Source organism: Acanthochromis polyacanthus, chromosome 5, assembly GCF_021347895.1.
Source record: "Acanthochromis polyacanthus isolate Apoly-LR-REF ecotype Palm Island chromosome 5, KAUST_Apoly_ChrSc, whole genome shotgun sequence".
NCBI classification, from domain to species: Eukaryota; Metazoa; Chordata; class Actinopteri; family Pomacentridae; genus Acanthochromis; species Acanthochromis polyacanthus.
The window spans coordinates 39260527-39283319 of record NC_067117.1 but is presented as its reverse complement, the minus strand read 5'-3'; the positions used below and the strand labels follow the sequence as shown (position 1 = coordinate 39283319).

General features: G+C 41.0%; 1 protein-coding gene across 3 annotated transcripts in view; it reads right to left on the bottom strand.

The window, feature by feature from the left end:
* LOC110970352 (receptor-type tyrosine-protein phosphatase gamma-like) overlaps positions 1-20309 on the bottom strand; it is a 532505-nt gene extending 512196 nt beyond the window's left edge. For all 3 annotated transcript variants that reach the window (XR_007941817.1, XM_051947993.1, XM_051947994.1), the window contains exon 1: positions 19725-20309. Coding sequence is in view for 2 of the 3 variants with exons in the window: in XM_051947993.1 (XP_051803953.1) it covers positions 19725-19818 (94 nt within the window). In the remaining variant the exon portion in view is untranslated. The remainder of the gene's footprint in view (positions 1-19724) is intronic.
* Between the last annotated feature and the right edge of the window lie 2484 nt (positions 20310-22793).

Sequence of the window (22793 nt, the reverse complement as noted above, 5' to 3'; positions counted from 1 at the left end):
TTCAATAATATTCAGGTCTGGGGACTGAGATGGCCATTCCAGAACGTTGGACTTGTTCCTCTGCATGAATGCCTTAGTAGAATCTGAGCAGTGTTTAGGGTCGTTGTCTTGTTGAAGTATCCAGAATCGGCGCAACTTCAACTTTGTCACTGATTCTTGAACATTGTTGGCAAGAATCTGCTGATACTGACTGGAATCCATGCGGCCTTCAACTTTAACAAGATTGCCAGTACCTGCACTGGCCACACAGCCCCACAGCATGATGGAACCACCACCAGATTTTACTGTGGGTAGCAAGTGTTTGTCTTGGAATGCTGTGTTCTTCATCCACCATGCATACCGCCCCTTGTTATGTCCAAATAACTCCATTTTAGGTTCATCAGTCCACAGCACCTTCTTCCAAAATGAAGATGGCTTGTCCAAATGTGTCAGAGCCCTCTTCTCACCCTCTCCCTATCTGGCATCCAAATACCTTATTCTCATCTATCTCCCACTTTTTCCTCTCCCTTTCTCCCCCTCTCTTTCTCTCTCTCTCTCTCCAGCAGCACTCTGAGTGAAGCACAGCCAAGCTGCCGCCACTCAGACAATCAGCTGCTTCATGGGAGTCTGGACAGCTGAAGATCATTCCACTAATCACCTGCCTCTGCTACAAAAGACCGGTTCACTCCTCCATTCTCTGCCAGATTGTTGTACTTGACAGACCTGTCAGTCTCTTTCTCACCACACAGTAAGCTCTGCATTCTGTGAAACATTTTACTAACGTGTTTTCTCTTCTGCCTGCACTCAGGACCGGCTGTCCAGACTCCTGCCTGCCGTGCTCTGCTTGTTCTCCCCATTCGGACCTTCCAGACGTCAAAATCCCTCCAGATCCCCTCCTGGTTTCCCCCCTCCTGGTGCCCCCCCGGATACACCTGCCTCCGATCAGCTGGTTCGTTCCTCATCCCCGCCTGGAACATCCACGTCTGCTCTTCCTTCTCCCGCGACGCCATCCCTCCCGAATCTCTGTCCCCAAACCAAGATCCGCTGCCGCCAGGGATCCCATAACCATCTGCCGCCACACTCGAGTCCCCCCACGGAACCGACAACGGCCACCGATCCCCGGCTCCCCCTCTCCAGAACCAGACGAACCTCCAGGTGCATTCTGAACTCACCCTCAGACCCACTTCCTTTGCCAATAAACCTTCTTAAATCTCCATTCCTGCCATGGTACTGTGTTCCTCTGCTCGAGTCCACCCTAAAACCGTGACACAAATGTGCTTTATCATACCTCAAGCGACTCTGTTTGTGGCATGTGTGCAGAAAAGGCTTCTTCCACATCACTCTCTGATACAGCATCCCCATGTGCAAAGTACACTGAATAGTTGAACGATGCAGTGACACTCCATCTGCAGCAAGATCATGTTGTAGGTCTTTGGAGCTGGTCTGTGGGTTGAGTTTGACTGTTCTCACCATCCTTCATCTCTGCTTATCTGAGATTTTTCTTGGCCTGCCACTCTGGGCCTTAACTAGAACTGTTCCTGTGGTCTTCCATTTCCTCACTATGTTCCTCACAGTGGAAACTGACAGCTGAAATCTCTGAGCTAGCTTTTTGTATCCTTCCCCTAAACCATGATGTTGAACAATCTTTGCTTTCAGGTCATTTGACAGTTCGTTTGAGGCTCCCATGTTGCCACTCTTCAGAGAAGATGCAAAGAGAACAACTTGCAATTGGCCACTTTAAATACCCTTTCTCATGATTGGCTTTACCTGTGTATGTAGGTCAAGGGTCAGTGAGCTTACCAAACAAATTTTGTGTTCCAATAATTAGTGCGAAAGGTGTTCAAATCAATAAAACAACAAGGGTGCCCAAATTTATGCACCTGTCTACTTTTGTTTAAATAATTATTGCATACTTTCTGTAAATCCTATAAACTTCATTTCACTTCTCAGATATCACTGTGTTCGTCTGCTATATGATGTATTTAACTGAAATTGCTGATCCGAACAACCGGTGATTTATAAAGGAAAATCTTGAAAATTATCAGGGGTGCCCAAACTTTTTGATACCACTGTATGTATCAAACCCCAGCCAGACAATGGTGAAGCTCCTGATGTTTGACAATGCCTTTATTTACGTTTAGCCATCAGCCTCATTTTGAACACAAATTCACGTTTCTGTCCTTCACTCCTTTCTTCAGGAACACCGTAAGAGCTTGTCCCCATTCCAGCTAGATACTTTTAAGTTTACACACATCCTTTGCTAGACCGCAACAGCGTGGAACCATTTTTTTTCATCTTCACGTGAATTTTCGGACTTTTCAGCAGTGTCTTCATCATGTCAAGAAGCCACTTCTTAGATAAACATTTCCTGCATTGCAAACGGGGACAAAATAAAAGCCCATAACATTTTAAAAATATGCCTTCAAAATAAAGGAATGAAGGAAACAGTTATTTTAACACTAGCAAAACAAAGACTTGCCAAAAGTGATGAACTGATCAACCTTTATAAGAGTAAGTTACACACAATTCGGTATCCATAGATAATGTGCGCATGCATAACACATGCCTGTGCTCAGTACAAGGTCATTTTTTGCTAAAGATTTCATCCGTCGGAAATGATACGTCAACTGAACAGCCTTGGCGGAGTACTGCGCTCTCTGAGTGCTTTCCTAGTTTAAACATGTGAAGAAAAATACATATACAGAAGCAGAATTCAGGTCAGAAATGAGCCAGTGACTCACCATTGTTTCTTGTAGGTACAATTTTGACTGTGGCTTTAGGATAACCAGAAACACCTGAAAATCTATAGACAGACAAAACTTGACAATTAATTCTACAGCTGTCAGTTCCTAATCAGCAGAATATCTTTTCAGATTCAAACTCATCTCTAAAAATCTTTTTTATTGGGTGTTTGATTGAATTAAGGCAACAATAATTACAGATGATAGACAGCTAAAGTAAAGGCACAAAATTGACGCAGCAGGACCACATGTCTTTTTATTCAATGCATTCATCGTCCTTTCACAGTCAGGTGTCTACATTACCTGCAATGGAACTTAATTGCTATTCAGGTGGTTTAGCAGACAGTGTAGCCTATGGTCTGTAACCTGGTTCTAGAATTCACCACTGTTTTTCTCTATGTCCTATAACTAAATATTGGATCCTTATGGGTCTTTGACCTGTGAGTTAAACACAATAAGCCAATTATTGTTCTCATTTTGGCCTCTGGCAAATTGAGGTTCACATTTGTCAGGATTTTTGAAATAATGTGACAACTAAAAAATGAAAACAAACAATAGGTGCTTTTTTAAGAACCATGTGGAGCAGAAGTGAATCTTGGGATAGGGAACAGATTACAGCAGGCACTGAATTAGCAGTAAAGTTGTTTTCTGGCCTCTGGTGCACACACACTATCCTATTCTCTTGCTCAGTATGGTACCTAGAAAGTGCTTCAAGAGTGTCAGGCTTGGCTGGTTTCCATTCGATTTCCCCTGCGGGTCATCCATCGGCCTTGGGACATGGCGAGCTGGAGCGCCCAACCCCGAGGTGATTAACGGAAGAAAAATGGCTGCAGCTCGCAGTGTAAATCCAAAGGCGTTTCAGGTGGAACACTGGTGCTTGTCTAGCAGTGAGGGATGGGAAAGGCTTTACCTGATCCAGCACTGAAAGCCTCTTTCCCTCTCTCTCCTTACTCCAGCTTAACGGAGGAATTAATAGTATTGCAACAAAAAGGGGGAGGGAAATATAAAGAAAGAAAAATACAAAGAAATTTTTTAAAGAAAACTGCAAAAATGGGAGACGATGACCGACAGAAAGCTCAACTCAGACAAAAAAACAGAGCAACAAGTAAGAGAGGCTGAGAGCCCTAGAATGACAACCCAGGGTTTCCGCTACATTCATTCTGCAGTGGCGGCCTGCCGTTACTAAACTTCCAGCGCTGCTCCTTTAAGTTTATTTGTTTTTTTTAATCGTCGCAAATGCACCACTGTGGCATATCTCCACCTTCACAGCAGTCTTGCACTGTGTCGGGTACTCGTGAGTACTAAGGTAAACTACAGATAACTGTGGTACTCTCAGTATCTACTCTTTGTGTGTGTGTGTGTGTGTGTGTGTGTGTGTGTGTGTGTGTGTGTGTGTGTGTGTGTGTGTGTGTGTGTGTGTGTGTGTGTGTGTGTACTTGTTTATCTACATCGGTGGGGACTTAGACCTGACTATGTGCTATATAGGTGGGGACTAGTCTCACGGTGGGGACCTAATATGAGGTCCCCACAAGTGGTGACATGTTGGCCATGTTGTTGTTACTAAAAAATGTAAAAGTGCAAAAACGTTTCTTTAGGGTTAAGCATTGTTTTAGTGAAGGTTAAGGTTAGGGTTAGGGTAAGGGTTAGGGGTTAGGTATGAATGGGAGTCAATGGTAAGTCAGCATGGGGATATAAGAACCAGACATGTGTGTGTGTGTGTGTGTGTGTGTGTGTGTGTGTGTGTGTGTGTGTGTGTGTGTGTGTGTGTGTGTGTGTGTGTGTGTGTGTGTTCTCCTGACTGCAAAATGAGAGAGTATCTTCACATCACTAATGAATCACTTAATTATTGATTATTTGGATTTGTCATTTGGCCTTGGCAAAGTCAAACTCGTAGCTGAAGCCCATCTGAAGATCCCACAGAACAAAATGATCTCTTAAAATTTTGTCTCACACTCAAGAAACCAATACCAAGCATAATTTGGAACAATGTGGAAACAGAAATGTCAGAGGTGACCGACTCAATGCCACATCAAAATCTGATTTCCTAACCATCATCCTACCAAGTGGGGTATAGACCTTCGAGATATTATCTTTGTTATATCTCATTTATTCTATCATTTCAAATTTTCAAGCCATTGCAATCACTTTGTTCCTAATGATTTCACATAATTGTTTTCAATTCCTTAGCTTTCAGTAAATATCTGATTCTGCCGATGAACGATAAATAGAGAACAGATGAAGTTGATGTTTGCTGTTGGTCCAAACTAAAATTCTCACACACTGTTGGAGGGGGATGGGGCAGTCTGTGCTTTGCTGGTGAGCCTAAATATTGCTCTACCTTAAATAAGACAATGTTCAAAGTTAGAAATAGAGTACATAATTTCACAGTAAAATGTTTAATGACTATCAAATTCAAATGTTTATGTTCTGCTATACAACATCAGACAAAACTAGTAAATCATGCATATAAGTAATTTGCAGTCAGCGTGCGATCAGGGCATGATGTGAGTGTGGAGAAGATCATCATAAATGTAGCCATTTTACAGGATTTGCAATTACAGCTTTAAGATATGTTTGGCTGAATTAATTTAAAAATATATCTATCTAATATAGTTTTAGATGGCATCAGTGTTGCTGCTGTCGGCAACAATGGCATGCAGATCAAGACTGACTATACTTGGCATTGCTGAAATTTTGACATAATGCTATGGGAAATATAACATTCATTTGAAATGACTGAAAACAAAACTAAACTGGCAACAAAAGGATGTTAAATAAGCTTTCATGCACTACTGCAAAATGTATCTTGGAGGTTAGCACTTTCGCCTTGTAGCCAGAAGATCACCGGTTTGCATCCTCACCTTCCCAGGATCTTTCTGCATGGAGTTTGCATGTTCTCCCTGTGCATGCATGGGTTTTCTCAGGCCTCCTCCCACAGTCCTAAAACATGCTGAGGTTAATTGACTGTAGGTGTGAATTTGAGTCTCATTGTTTGTCTCTATATGTAGTCCTGTGATAGGCTGGTGACCTGTCCATGGTGTCCCCTGTCTTCACCCTAAGTCAGCTGGGATAGGCTCCAACCCCCCTAATGGTGATTGAGCGTTGTATAGATGATACTATTTTTATCTTAAACAAAAAAATGTAGTTATCTTAAATTAAGCTGCCATCTTGTCTTTTTGCTGTACTATCTGCTTTATTAACAACACAACACCAAGTGGCCATTCTCTTACCATCACAAAAATACTGAGGAGACACAGTTTTCATTATGATGTGAGGTAACCAATGTACCAACCAAACACAGGAGTCTGTATGCACCCAAGGAACTGAACCAGTCCTTTGCTTTTACTGCTGATGACAATGTCACCACAACAATAGGAGAATGCTTAGTGTAACCACATTGTGCAGCTCTTATGGGATCATGAGCTTTAATGGTTCGCCCACAGCTCAGAGCTATGACACAGTTGTAAAAATGGACAGACAAACAGATGTTGTGAAAAATTTAAGGTCAATTTGAATCCAAAAAACAAGGACTGGGTGACCTTCTGTGCTTCTTTCTCTCTCTGTCTGTGTTTATATATGATGGATTAAAACAGCTCAGTTCGCACTCCTTTCAATTCTATTCTCATTTATATATATATTTTTTGTTTCTATTGTCAGACAACATAACTATGAAATAGTGACTGGAATGCAGCCCAGTAATACTATATGTTAATCAGCAGTATCTTTTGAGCCATTCTGAAGCTTGTGTGCTGTACTGCCAAACCACTGATTTTAGAATTGCACTGGTATTTAAGGAAATCATCATTCACGTGAGGTTCTGTCACTATGTTCTTTGTGTCCTCTCTCCTCCTGTTACCAAGAAATCATCACTCCTCTGCCATCACAGGAATCTTCCAATTACAGTGCCTTTAAAAATTACGCATCCGTCCCTTAGAAGTCTCCCCGTTTTCTTGCTTTTCAACATTTAATAATGGTCAGTTTAATCTGGCTTTTTTTCAAAGGGATTTTTATAGAAGACTCTTTCATGTCAAAGTGAAGACTGGATTCTACAGACTAAAGTCAATAATTACAGAAAAAAAAATGTCGAGTAAAGACAAAAGACAAGAGTTTATTGAAAAGAATAAGTTAGGGAACGCCTAAAAGAAAATGTCCAAGTGACTGAACATCCCTTGGAATACCATTAAATCCATTGTTAGGAAATAAAAGGGGACATGTACATCTGTCTGGATCAGGACATCCTCAAAAACTCAGTGATGATGATCCAAGAAAGATTCCATTCAAGTATCAAGTATCAAGTATCAAGTAAGTGTTCTTGGTACTCAGTAAGGTGTGTTAGTCAAACTACTTTTCAATGGCCATTAAATTTCACAGATATTCATGTTACACAGTAGAATCATCTTCTTGTCCTTTTGGCTTTTCCCATCAGAGACACAGCCAATCATCTCCTTCCATCTATTTTTTTTTTTACTAGATCTATAAACCTCCTCTTTGGTCTTTCTCTAGGCCTCCTACCTGGCTTCATCTCCAAAACATCAAACATGCACTGCAGTGTTCCTCTGATGTGTTCATTCATGTTCCTATCCATCCTGGTCACTCCCAAAGAGAACCTCAATATTGTAGTCTCTGCTACCTTCAGCTCTGCCTCCTATCTTTTCCTCCGTGCCACTGTCTCTAAACCAGACAACATTCCTGGTCTCACCACCATTTTCTACACCTTTCCTTTCATTCCAGCTGATACTCTTTTATCACACCTAACACTTTTCTCCACCCGTTCCAACCTGCCTGCGTCTTCACCTCTTTTCCACACTCTCCATTACCATGGACTGGGGACCCTAAGTCCTTAAAATTCTCCACCTTCTTTATTTCTACTTTCTATAACCTCGTCCTTCCACTTGGGTCTCTCATTCACACACATGTATTCTGTCTTGCTGATGCTAACCTTCATTCCTCTCCTTTCCAGTTCATACCTCCACCTCTCTAGATTTTCCTTCACCTGCTCCCTGCTCTCATTACAGATCACAATGTCACACCTACAGCACACCTCACTACTATCTTGCAGTGTACCACGGCAGAATAATTTCATTTAAAGCCGCAAGCAGTGATAAACAGGCCTTCCAACCTTTGTACATATCAGAGCGAATTTATTATGATGATGTAGATTTCTTCAGACCAGGATTCCTACCAGATATTGCACAAAGTGGTTAAATCTCACTTTCTGTGTCTGCTACATAGCATTAGAAAGCACCCATAACTTAAAAGTTGTGTAGGTGTATATCAGGCACCACAGCCATCACAGAACACAACCTGTGAATTTCATATTAATTATATGATGTCTGTCACACAAGACTGATTTCCTATTGGCAGTAACTAGCGCTATAAGACTCAGTATTGACATTTATATGTGTTTATGCCTTGGCTCTTATCAAGCATAAGAAATTTGGGGCAGATTAGAAATTTGGGGCAGATTAGTTAATGCACTTTCACTTTAGAACAGCTTTCTGGTTGTGAAACACATTGCTGAAATTTGCTGAGCTGCCATGACAATTATTGAAAAGTTACAATTTTGATATCTCTGTGTTTGAAAGATCTTAAGGTGACACCACCTAACTTGAAACTGCTGTGGTTGACTCTCACTGAGTTTTAGTACAATAGTTGCAAATGGCAAAACTGTTGAAAGACATGGCAGCATTCATTCAAAATGGCCAATTCACCACAGGACTTAGGGTATGTGTTGACATGCACCCAACAGTTAGCGTTGAGCCAATTTTGCACACATTTATTTCCTAAGTGGAATGAAGGTTAAACTTTGTTTTGTCACACACATATGTTCATGCTGTTATACTCTGTTGTTATCATTAAATCTGTGCAACACCAGAGACATTCGTAAAAGTTATACTTACTGATTATCTTACAGTGCCTAGTATTTTACAGGATATTGTAATTTGTGATGTCACGATGAGTAACTTTCACTTGGTCTATTCTCTTTTTATACTTTTGTTTTTACTCTACCAAGGAATGTGGTGGAATTATGTGACTATTGGCGTTGGATTGTTTGTCTGTCTGTTTCTCTGTCTGTTAGCAACATTATTCATAAATGGACTAAAATCTTTGATTTGAGTTGAAGTGTCCAAGCCATACACCAGCCTAACTTAGCATGGGGTCAGTAGGAGAATTTATCTTTGGAGATTGAGAGACAAACACAAAGCATGAAGCCTAACAAGACAGCTCAAAATGGACAAATTGCCAAAGGAGCAAAGGAGCTCAAAGCACAACAGAGATGTAAGATACACAGAGGTATAGGTCACAAGAGATTAAGAGACAGAAGACTGCATCGCTCTTTAAAATACCTCCCTCTGGACCAAAGACAAATTGGGCTATGCTCTCACCTCAGTGCCCCTCAAGTCCCCATTTCTCTCTGCAGAGGAAACCAGTGTCTCCCAAGCATCAAAGTGGAAAAACCAATGCCACTGCAAGAATTTAATGAGGAGAGCTCTGCACTGGTCTCTGCTCAGTGTGTGACACAACACTTCTTGGCATGTAGTGATTTTCTCTCTTCTTTATTCACTGCTTTTATTCCTACTGCCTCCACTGAGGAATGAAGCGGATATCCAGGCTTGAAACCAGCCCGGGCTCATTCGGTCCTCAGTGCTTGCATGCAAAAAACCCACTGTGAAAATAGCCCTGTACACATGCTTTGCTGAATCTCAATGCCCCAATAATGTAAAATGCCATGTCAAAAGAGTCTCCTGTACACAAGGCTAAAAATGAATACTCTTTCATTATCATGTTTTTATTTGTGATGCCATGCTTGGTAATGTCTAAGGCTCATTCAGTCCTTCACAATTTTCGTATTTCCTAATGTGTAAATTAAAAACGAACCATTTTTACTTTGTTAAAACTACAGGTCCCTCAGTGGGAACTTTACATTGCAAAAGTTTGTATTTGTCTCTTTTGTTTTTTCAGTATTTCCAGTTCTATTTCGAATGGCAGACCCAATCAACCTCTGCATGGAGGATACACATTCCTGAAAAGCTTTTCTGCCATTCTTTTAGAAATTACTCTTTTCAGCTGCACTTTGTTGGTGAAGTTGTGTTGCTCAACCTTTCTCTTTAAAATGCCCAAAAGATGGTCTGTCGCATCCTAGACAGTCTGACATATTTGGCTCAGTCAGAGTCTGTCTGTTTTGTTTTTTCTTCATTAGAGACTGTATAATTTTTGCAGCGTGTTTTGGATTGTTCTTATGCTGGGATATTCCTTTTCATTGTGCCTTTGCAGACTGGAAATAGTCCTGTGAGCCATTATTTTGGTGTATGCACAGGCATTGATGGTGCTTATTATTATTGTCTTTGTACACCCATGCAGGCCCATATCATCACACTCCCACCTTTTGCTTCACTGTTGGAACTATGCATTCACTGTGGTAATTCTGACCAGTTTCATACCAAACATGCTGGATCCCATCAGAGCCAAACAATTGTATCTTGGTCTCATGTTACCAAAATTCATTAGGTTTCCCCTCATGTTCTTTGGTTTAATCCTGCAGGTTTGTGTCGAGGAGCAAGCAAGGACTTTGTTCTATCTTTGTTTTTGTTTCTTGGACACTGCTCACAGAGGTTGATGTTGGCCACTGTACTTCACACTGTCACCAATCCTCAGATTTTAACTGATAACATTTGATTGAATGCTTAAAGCACATCTGTTCTTGTCCATCTGTTTTTCAGAGCTGGACTGTGAAATCAGCACACTGTCCATGGCATCTGTTCAATACCTTCTGATTACTGTACAGCTATGTTTTAACTGATTTTTAGTTGGTCACTACTCTTGGTCCTGTATTTGTTTCCATATTTGTGAAGTCTCACAATCAAACTTCAAAAATGATGTATGTGTAATATGCTTTTTCTATTTACATAAACTATATATTATATATATTCTATTTCTACTTCCCTCCTCCTCGTGACAAAACAGTTCTAAAGTTTTGGGTTTTTTTTTTTACCTTGTGTTTAAAATGTGTGACCATCTTGCTTGTGTCACTGCACTCCAGGAGCCCTGAGCTCAATAAGCAACCTTCTGAGAAAAGTATTATTATCACTGACGGGACTGATGCGCAGAACGACAAAAATGTGACACAGGCTGTAAATAGCCCCAATTGGGTTTCCTCTTAGGCTTTGTATCAAAGCCAATCTTAGCCATTAATCTTCATAAAAGGGTAATATCATATTAAGTCCCTCATTAACAGCTAGGGGGAGACTTTCGAATGTGTCCTTTTTGTCTCCATAACACTTTGCATCTTGATGCTGATTTTGTGAACATTACAGTAAGAGAGTGAAACTTGAAGGGCAAATGAGAGAACAAGAAGGGTAGCAAAATGGAGCTAAAAGTTAAAGAGGTCAGATAAAAAGTTGAGAAAGGGAAGAAAACAAAGCAGAGCAAAAAAATGAAATAAAAAGCAGCCAAAAGGACAAGCTAAGAAGCCAAGAAAAAGAAGAGAAACTGACGCTTACTGAGCTGTTAAGTAAAACATGAGGGCTGTCTAACTGAGACACTGAATATCATAGTACGATGGTGACACTTGTTCCACCTTTCTCAGAGAAAAGGCAGCTGCTTCCATTCCACTGTCAGCATGAATGACTGATGGAAGTCCAGTGAAGTGCATTTCACCGTTCAAAATGAGAAACCATTCTAGGAAATGGCAGGAATACCCATCTGCACCTTTCACTGCTGTATTGGAAAGTTGTCAGTGCTCCAGAGTGAATGGCCACCTATCCAGCCTGACAAAAAGAACGCAAGATGTCTGGAAGTCCTGACATGTGGCAAGGTAGCTGCGAAGGGGGAAGATGGACCTGTGGCTTAACGAACCACCACCTGGCAAATGTCAGTCTGTCAACAATAGTTCGTCAATTTACATCTTACAGCTTCCAAAATGACTAGCGGTGTCGCAAGTTTCAATCTAGGGAGTGAGCTCTGTCTTTCTCTTTCACCACATCCATTTGTTTTTCTATCTCATTTCCTTCTCTCCTCACCTCCCAGTGTTTGTTTGGCGTCGCCATCAGTTAGTCTCCTCAACCTCCATGCCAGCCGACAGCCTGTCAGTCTAAGCCCTTTTTAACACAGAGCAGCCCTGCACAGTGACATAGAAGCTCCCCTGGCATTGCGCTTAGCAAAATGGAAAAAAGGGCTTGGCTGTGTATACCTCTCCACTCTCATCAGCATCTCGTGCTGCCTCTATGTCTTGCTTTATTGCTTTGGTTTTCTGCTCTCTGTGCAGTGCTTCTGCATGCATGTATGCAACCACAGCCTGCCAGGGTGTCTTGCTGGATTCACTGGTTTACCAAGAGGGAGCAGAAATAAAAAAGAGACAAGTGCACAGGCTTTTCTGTTAGATTTATATTAAACTAAAATTTTCCTCGATGTTGCTGTTGCCTTTAGGGTTGGGTAATGCTTGAAGTGTTTAATTATTGAAATCAGCATGCATTTTGAAATCAGTGTTAATTTAAACATCTCAGTATATTAATATTTTTATCATAAATAATATCCATCCATCATCTTCACACATGTAATTCTTATTAGGTTGTGGGGGGCTGGAGCCTATCTCAGCTGACTTAGGATGAAGGCAGGGGACACCCTGGACAGATCTATCACAGGGCTACACATAGAGACAAACAATCACACCCACATTCACACTTACGGACAATTTAGAACCACCAGTTAACCTCAGCATGTTTTTGGACTGTGGAGGAAGCCAGAGAACCTAGGGAGAACCCACACAGAAAGATCCCATTCCTGGGTCATGAAGCAGGATCTTCTAGCTGTGAGGCAACAATGTCAACATTACATGTTGTCTCTTCTTTCAGTTTATCACCTGGTGAGACAAAGCTCCAGTTATCACTAACTGTTTTGGTTTTAAAGACTAAAATTTACAATTTACACTCTTGTTTCTAGCAAAGACTGTACAAAAGACGCACATAGTAACTGCCACGCTTTGGTTTGTGGACTGCCATTCTGAAACCCTCATTTTGTTATTTGGCCATTGCTATTGTTTGCATTTGAAACCCGGCATGACGAGCAAGCGGTCGAGCTGACTAAGAATCAGACGACACTACACATGTCCATACAGTAGCAGCCAAAATGTAGTCCCCTGCTTGTTGTTAGAAAAAATGTGATTTTAAGACACTTCCTCAATGGCTTCACTTTTCACAGCTGCAGGCTATGTCTGTCTTTATTATACAGGTCATGGTTTCCAGCAGCAGCCACAGCTGTACATTACATGCCCAGTTGTAGCTGGTGAATGAGGTAAGTATCTGACAAACAACAGATTCAGATAAGCTATTCAGAAGATGGTAGAGATCAAAAGGCTAAAAGCAAAAAGGAGTGTGATTAGTAGATTTTTATGCTTTTGGTGGACAGAAACATGACTCAAAATGAATGCTGATGTGAAAGTTTGAACCTCATATTTTTGTATCCCAAAGAGGTGAAAATCTCAACTGAGCAGCTTCATTTTTTGGCAGATTTTCTACATATTGTTTAATTACAGGGCTTGTAAAGGATTTTTTAGCCTTAATAAAATACCTGTTTTGGTAAAAAAAAAAAAAAAAAAAGGACACTGCCAGCTTTAGCTGATTATAAATACTCTGTGTTACAAACATACCAGTTAGATATTGGTTTACTAATCAGCCCTTGTTTCTTAGCTGAGAAATATGGACATTTTTATCGATGCACACAATTTCAGTTTCTGGCAAAGTAGTGTGTTCTGTTCCTGTTTTTCTCTCCAGACATAGTGCCTGGAGTTATGGTGGAAATATCCAGCTTCAAAGTATGTTCGATGCTGGATTTAGGCTTTTTCCAAGAGCATTAGTTAGACGTTTCAATGAAATGTCTACTTCAGAGGAATGCTGGCGATAAAGGCAGGGGAAATAGAACATATGGCAGCTAACACAAAACCCTGCCGGAAGCAAACGTAACTTAGTAAAGCAGAAAGAACAGACTGAGAAATGTGGGGAGAGATGGCAGAGAAGGGTGTTGTTGGAAAGCAGCTCCAACAAACTGGACTGAGTTACTATTTATAAGGTCTCTCCAAAAAATGGTAGGGGAACACATCCTCCTCTTCTCTAAATAACAGGACAGTTGACTTGATTAAAACAATGGAGAGAGAGGGGAAATGATAAAAGTGAAATTCTTGTGCTTCTTGAAGAGGATATAGAATTTTCAGCAGCCCATTTAGTCTGAAAACAACAATAGTATCAACCATAGGGAAGACAGCTCCATGATGCTCCCACGATACTTTATTTCCAAGCTGTACTATGAGGCATCAAGGTTGTAAGGTGCAGAGAAGGGGGGAAAAAAAACAAAAAACAGATTAAAAAAATTACAGGCAGCTGAGCAGAGACACTAATCGAGAAACAAAATAGATGATGCTCCATGCGCTGCTACACTCCTGATATTCTTGAGATATCATTAGCACCTCTGCACTTCATATCACCATTCCTATTGTTATCATTATCAGACAAATTTATCTTTGGTTTCCCCCCTGTGCAAAATAAAGAATCATTTCCTGCTAAAAATCAATAGCACAATAGAAGGGATGTTTTTCTTTTATCCTCACTTATCTGGCTCCCACTCGCTTCCACTCTCTCAGGCAGCTACATCCTAATGACAAGGTGACAGCTACCAAAGCGGCATCCTACATGGATAACTGCCTGATGCCTCTCACACCTTCGCTGCATCTTTCATACAAACACACAAACACAGCACGGCATCTTTTAATCGATCTATTAAGGGAAGCCGGGGTGACGCCAACAAACTCCATAGCTGATTGATAAAGTGACCTGTGAACTGACGTGTGAGCATTTTTCTGGCCACAGCAGAGGCCAGATAATAGCTCAGTGAGCACTGAGATGATGATGATGATGATGATGATGATATTGTTGACAACAAAAGGCCACGAAGCATATCCAATCTCTTTTCTAAATGTCAACCCTCTCCCCATATCGCTTCAACAAAAAAGCTCACAGAAAAGGTTTGGGGACACAAACGCCTGCTTAGAATGATGAACAAACTCACTTGTGTCATTTGTCTCTGGATTCAACATGCGTACATGCATAAACATTCTCACAGAAGACAAAGGGAGGGTGAATTAGGGAGGAAAGAGACAGAGATGGATGGAATGAGGGGTGTGCATTTGTGGAAGTGAAAAGATGTGCTAGCTCATGTGCTTGTTGTGAGATTACAATGACTGTTCTGTTTTTGCTCCGAGCCAGGAGCGACAAGTCCCATTCATTTCACATGACAGAGTGAAGGCCAAACATCTCTTTTTTCCCCCAATCTCTTCTGTCTTCCTTGTTGTTTTTTCTCCCTCTCCTTAGTGTGTTTGGTTAACCCAGGGCTGAAGTGCAGTGCAGTGACAGGAGCGTGATGCCTCAACGCTGACACCACACGCTGCAGACGGAAAAGGAAAAGTGATGCTCTGTGTCAACCGGCAGACGCCCCGCAGTGATGTCCAGGGCTGACAAAAAAATAAATAAATAAACAAACAAAAAATGACAAAAAAGCAGATGTTTGTGTGGCTGCAAACTAGCTATTATGTGGGCAACTGGGGGCATGTTGGCAGCAGTCAGGCCACTTGTGCAGACAAAACAGGACTGCACAAACTTACTGTATTTCTGACAGCATTTGGCAGATGTTGTTGCTGTGCAGCCAGGCATGACATTATTAAGGTGGACTCCCGAGTAAACAATATACTCTACCCCTCAAAAGCTAAGAGGATAAAGAGCTTACAATGCTGTTCCAACATTGCAGGTTGGAGATGAGGCCATAATTATGGGAGTCACAGATCTCCCAGCTGAGGAAGTCATGGGAAGAAGCTTCAAAGATGAACTGTTTCCCAGATGAACCAATGGACAAATACAGGATCTCATGTACATGGTATGAAATCAATCACTGACCTCTTTTTCAGGCAGCTTCTACTTGCCTTTCTAAGTTTGGCAAGTTCATATGGTGGGTACATTATTGACTAACAATCCTAATCATACCTCACTGAGGCTGGTCAAACAAGTGAACCGGACAAAACTAAAGTCTTAAAATCATAGCACGCTTATCTGACATAAAAGATTAATTTCATAGTTTGGTCACAAGAGCAAAAGAAATACAAACATACATGAGGCAAATAGAAGCTGTATTTATAGGATACAGCAGCACAACTATCATCTGATAAAAATCTGAATCTGAGTATAGAAAAGAATAGAACAGCTTTATTGTCTTCAGACATGGGGGCATGACGAAAAAATAAAGACACGGGGAGCCAAGAACTGCTGTGTCCCTAAATATGTATATAAATATATATGTATGTATGTGTATATATATATATATATATATAATCTACATGTGCAAGTATTTTTGGACTCAGATGCATTTCCAACACAGTACAAATCTTTGGCAATCTTAAGAAAAAATGTCACCTACTATCGCAGATATCCAGAGAATCACATATTATTATAAATAAATTCCTCAGACGCTGACTTTACTATTATTTTGTTAAAATTGATTTTGCACAATCAGCTACCATTGTAATCAACATCTACCCTACCATCCAAAAGTGTGAGGTCACTTAGAAAGGCGTTTTTTTCCCAAGGAAGATAACATTAAATGAATGATAAATCCAGTGTAGACATTGTTAATGTGGTAAATGAATATTCTAGCTGAAAACAGCTGAATTTAATGGAACATCTCCATAGGGGTACAGAGGAACATTTCCAGCAACCATCACTCCTGTGTTCTAATGCTACATTGTGTTAGCTAATGGTGTTGAAAGGCTCACTGATGATTAGAAAACCCTTGTGCAGTTATGTTAGCACATGGATAAAAGTGGGAGTTTTCATGGAACACATGAAATCTTCTGCATGACTCCAAACTTTTGAATGGTAGTGTATATGTGGCCCATGGGTGACATATTTTCAACGGAAAGTCGATTTTGCGTTTCCTCATACTTTTCCAACCCAATCTTCCAGCTGAGAGCCTTATTATTAGAAAAGCAGAGCAGGCTTGAAGTGAGGAGAGCAGCGCTGAGAGCCTGCAGATGATGATACCCAGCAGGAGAGAAGCACACTCATCTCTATTTCTACATTATCTGCCAGCCATTCTACATGAACCAGCCGCCTTGGGCTCGCTTGAAGCCGGTATCATGACAGCATGCAGTCAGGCTGAGGGGGAAGAAGGGGTCATGTAGAGACAGGTAAAAAGAGAGGTTGAGAAAGAAAGAGAGAGATTACGAATGTGTCATGTTCTGAGCCCTTCGGCGATGATACCCACTTCTTCTGGCATTCATCATGTCACAAAAGCATCACCAACTGAGAACTGAAAATCCAAAATCCTTCCATCTGTACTTGTCCTAAACAGAGCTTACGTTTCACTTTTGATAGATTTTTTTCGAACTGCAGTGACATTTTTTAAGATTTGTGTTTCAATATTTATCTACAAAAAGGGAAAGTGACACAGCTGCATTTGATGTGTCTAATGAGTGCTGTCATTTGTACAGCATTGATTAGCTTTTCTTTCTTTCTTTTTTTACTGTTGATGATGCTTTATATTTATCTACTGGGTTTATTAAGCTTTCTGTCAATGAACTAAAACAAGAGATTTGTGTTTCTCTTTAGTATTTAGTTTGTGAAAAGCAACTATGTTGTTGAGCTACACAAGCAGTCCTTGAGTTTCACTGTTTTGTCACATCTAAATTGTCAACCTGTGGGTCAAATTGTCTTTGTATCCCTCCGTCCGTCACTACCTTCCATCTCTCACAGCAGCTCTCTTTTACTTCTCGGCTCACTTGACTCAATTTCTCTCCAGATTTGTGATGAGATGGAATACAAGATGAAAAATAGAGTAGATCGAGGAACAACAAAAAACCCTCAGTGTAAAGCAAGAGTTCTCTTTCAGAACTGCAAGTCACCCTATCGGTCCAGTTCACGAATGCTGGCATGAAGCAGGGATTATTTTTATCAGGCTCCAGTACGGCGTTCTAAATTGCTTTCTGACTTTCGCCCACTTTCATTCTGTGTGTGCATGTATGTGTGTGTGTGTTCTATGACATTTCATAAGACTGATAAGACATATAGGAGCTAATCTTGACAAGCTGAAAACTAGGCTAATACTGTCAAATGAACCAGCTCTGAAAATGTGCCTCATGTACAGACAGCGACAGGATTTCATAAAGGCTTGATGAATTTTACCAGTGAAGTGGCTCATCAGGCTGGGAATTGGGGAGCAGTAAAAGTCAACTATGTGACAGAATATAGTGGAGTCAGTAATTCCCTCCTCATGTTACCACTAAGACAGAATTTGCGAAGCTTACTTTGCTCACCCGATCTGTTAGCAGATTGATCACTAGAATATCAGAAACGGATCATCACACAGTATTTGTACAGGGTCAGTGATTTTCTCTGATCATAATGCAAAAGGTTACACTTTAATGAGTAATTTACTGACCTTACAAGCTGAATTACATTTCTGAGCTGATCTGATTTCCCTGGCAAACTGTGAATACCTCATCATCATTCAAGATTCTCATTTCAGGTCCAATCAGTGTCTTTAACTACATCTAAAAAAACACCATTAGAAATGCATGAGATGATATTAATATTTGGTCATATTATTTTAAAAAAAACAACAACAATTTACCGTTTTCTTTCCTTCATCCAGCCATCCTCTGTTAAATATTAGTTACTTCTGGTAGTTTACGTCCAATGACAAAGAGATTCTCAGATGGATTTCCTTTGTCAAATATTACTGTATATGAACAGAATTTATCTAAATTCTTTCAGGCAGGCTGGGTGGTGATAAAGATGAGAATATCGCAACTCTAATATCCAAAACATGAAGCTCTTGTTGGAATGGCTGGTAAAAGCTTTAGAGACATTTCTACAATCTTTCACAGCTGGAGGAATGGTAGTGTATATGGACTCACTAGTCAAGGTCAAATTTGATTTGTAGGTTGTTTTTTAATGTGACACAACAATGTTCTTCTCATTTAAATCTTCAGCTATAACAACAGATAAACCACAGAAAACACACTATTTGACTTAAGGTATTAGGTCTTGAAGATTTAAATTCTGGAGGCTTTGGACCTCACAGTCTGGGGTCCATGGACCAGGGATTTATCATTTAGTTGTAAGTCTCATGCATGCAAAATGAATGTATGAAATAGTCCAGTTTTTAAATATATAACAACCGAATATCGAGCCTCAGTAATTACCAGTAAGAAAAAGCAAGCATGTAGGTCTTTTCTAACAAATTAAATATCAGTGCTGGAGTTAGGATGATTTTATGATCTGTGAATCCCCTGTGTAGTTCTACATGTCAACCCCAAACCCAGATCCAAGGTCTGCTTTCCCTTCAGCACAGATCTGAGCCTCGGCTGGTATTTCGGGGTATCAAGGTGAAGCGACTTCTCAGTCCTGCTGTCTTGCTTCAGCAGGTGAGATAACAGCTTTGGCATAAGCACAGCCGGCTGACAAGGCATCATATCTTCCTCGGTTTTTCTATCCACTTCCCCACCCTAGCTACCACCGTACCCTTCTGCTGCTGCTCTGAAGGCTTTGCAGCCAGCTGGGTTTTTGCTTATTCACTTTGATTGCCATGCAAAGTCGGGAAATGAACGCTAAATTGGAGCGCTAAAGAGGCATGTCTGAGGAACACCAGCATTTAGAAGAGGAAGAAATTGGCTCATGTGATAAAGTTGTGCTTTGTCTGGGGATGGAGGGTTCAAACAGGTTGCTCAGTTGAATAATAACTATTTCCTTAATTGCTTTATGTATATCCATAGTTTACATTTAACGTGCCGCTCCCTGAGAAGCGCGTCAGGCCAGACGACGCATCTGACAGTGACCCGTTACAGGATTTTCAGAAAAGGAACCGGGTTTTATTCCATCAGCTTATCGTAGATGTACTACAGTGATAAGTGCATTCCATTAGCAACCAAAAAGCCCTGTGGTTGACTTGAAGGGAGATGAAACTTACCGGGATGACACTCGGCCCAGATGAACAGGAGGGCTGACAAAAGGAGAAAGAAAATCCAGCAGCAGTAACAACACGGTTGCGGTAGCCTCCACATGGTAGTAATATACACGTCGACATGCAAACAATTAGCAGCAACAACTGTTGAGTTTCCCCTTTTTGCTGTCAAATCTATGACGCCTGTGCTGCGTAAAAAGCAGCGCCAGAGACGCAGCGCAGACGGAGACTGTGCACGATGGAGATGGAGGGCGGATAAATGTCTTCAGAGGACCAGGAAAGCGTCTTTCTATCCTAAAATCCAATGATATTCCTGGACATGGACATAACACTGAGATGCTGCTGTGATCGACAAGCGTGTGCGTGCAGCAAGGGAAAAGCGAGCTCAGACACGATGATCCACACAGCGCGTCGTCGCTCCTGCGGCTGCGGCGGTGATGGCAGCGCTCGTCGGGCACACGGAGAGAGGACAGTCCGATCTGGTTCTGGTAGTGGCAGTGTAGAGATGCTGGAAGCTTTCCATTCCTCCATCCATCCAGGAAGTGAGCCCAAGTCTGGCAGAGACTTTAAAACAGTCTTACGGAGAGAGAGAGAGAGAGAGAGAGAGAGAGAGAGAGAGAGAGAGAGAGAGAGAGAGAGAGAGATCCTCTGGATCCTAGCGCCGCCGATTGTTAGTATGCACAAGTGGGAGGTTGAGATGCTAAGATGAGGCACCTACAGTTTGGATCCAGAGGATGTGGACTGAGAAGGAGCTCTGTGTAGAGGGAGTCCAGTGTTTAGTCGTTAGCCTTAATTTAGTTCCACATTTCGTTCACTGTTCAAATATCAACATGTAGGCTATCTAAAGATGCAGTTTTGGCTCAGAGGTTCATATAGCAGCTATCTAATCAAAATCCATCACTGGTACTTAATGTAAGACATCCACATAAAAGCCCATACAAAAGTATGTAAGAAAGCAAAATGTACGTATTTCATGGTCATAGACAAACTATACATTGACATTTCAATAAATTTTCTTTTGGACACCAAAGACAACATTTGTTTGTCAACAGTGAGTATATGCAGAGGTCAGAATTCATGTCCTGGTGGCCAGAGGAAAGCCTTGTCTGTTAAAATAAAACAACAACTAATAACTGGCAGGCCACCCTCAGCAGTAACAACTGAAATCAAGTGTTTTTTTTTATAACTGGGAATAAGTCTTTCACATCTCTATGGAGATATTTTTGGTCCACTCTTCTTTGCAGAATTGTTTTAATTCGGCAAAACTGTAGGGTTTTCAAACATGAACAGCCTTTTCAAGGTCATGCCACAGCATTTCAATCGGATTCAAGTCCGGACTTTGACTTGGCCACTCCAAAACCTTCATTATGTCTTTTTCAGCAATTCAGAAGTCGACTTGCTGGTGTGTTTGGGATTATTGTCCTGCTGTAGAACTCAAGTGCGCTTCAGCTTGAGGTCACGAACTGATGGCCAAATGTTTTCCAGGATTTTCTGGTGGAGAGCACAATTAATGATTCCAACAATCACACCATGTCATCCAGGTCCTGAAGCAGCGAGCAGACCATCACACTACCACCACGTTTGACTGTTGGTCAAACTGATGTTTTGGAAAGTTCAACTTCCATCTTGTCAGTAGGACCACTGCGTAGAGTCTCCTCCAGCACATCCCAAAGATTCTCTATGGGGCTGAGGTCTTGACTCTGTGTGAAAATGATGTGTTATGCTCCCTGATCCACTCATTTACTTCTTTTCGACCAAACAGAACCAGGTGCTAGTTTGGTTCTAGTTAAGTGCCGATGCTTTTTTGGTTCAAATCTCGTGCCTCTTCAGAACCAGTTTGTTATTCCGTTGGCAAGGAGCCAAGTTGGAGCCGCGTCATTGCGTTACTGTAAAACGTCGGTACGTCACTGCATGCATAGCCGTTCCGCAATGTTGGCGCGCCATAAACATGCAAATGCTGTTCCTGACTTTGCAAGCTTACACTGTGATCCAGAAACAAATACGCTGTTAGTAGCTTTAGAAATCATTTTTTCCATTAACTGATTAATTATTCATTTGTCCATACAACATTATAAAATGTTGCAAAACATACCTGTAATAATTTCAGCTTTGCTAAATACCTTGTTTTATTTGAGCGACAACTAAAAACCACCAAAGAAATCTGTGTATACGAAATGAATGCATTGAATTTCCACATCTGCAAAGCTGGAAAATCTCAGAACAATCAGCATTTTCCCTTGAAATTATAAAAATAGCTGCACATTACCAGCACTCTTTACTTCATTGTGTTAATTTGATCATTTGAATCAGTTTTAGATTCACATTAATGATAATGTTAACAGTTTATTGGTTCTTCAAGGGAAAGTTAAATGATTACTACCTGGCTCAAGGTAGACAACAAAGAAAGGGAGACAACACACAGCAATAGCCAATCAAAGTATAATTTATTAACAGAAAATAACCTAAAATAAAGCACAAGTATACGTAAGATGTAAAGAGTAGATTCAGAGTGTCAGCAAATGAAAGATGAGTGAGCATGTATATGGTGGATGCTGGAAGATAAAACAAACCGACAAAGATGATGGCTGGAGTGGCAGATGCAGGCCCTGCTGAGAGAGAGAGAACAAACTATCCAGCCAGCCTTTTATACCTTCTGGCCCTACCCTGTTGGGCAGGTAATTCCGCCCCTCCCAGCTCCACCCTCCACCATCTCCCTGAGGCTGGAACAGACAGCAGAGTGAGACACATGCAAGGGGAGAAAGAGGAGGAGGAGCAGGAGGGGTTGTCACACATATAGTTCAGTAATATGATTAAATGGGCCGTTGTGTGACAACATGGGAGGATTTGAATATGTCTTGTAATGAAATATTGCTGCTGCTTTTCACAGGTTTTAATAGACATTGTTTCATAGCTTGTTAGCTTTGCAGCAGCTAACTGGATAGCAAGCAGAGGTGGAAAAAGTACTGAAAAATGTAATTGAGTAAAAGTATCTTTACTTTGTTTAAATTCTACTCAGAGTAAAAGTAAAGTACCCATCTAAAAATGTACTTGAGTAAAAGTACAAAATTACTTCAT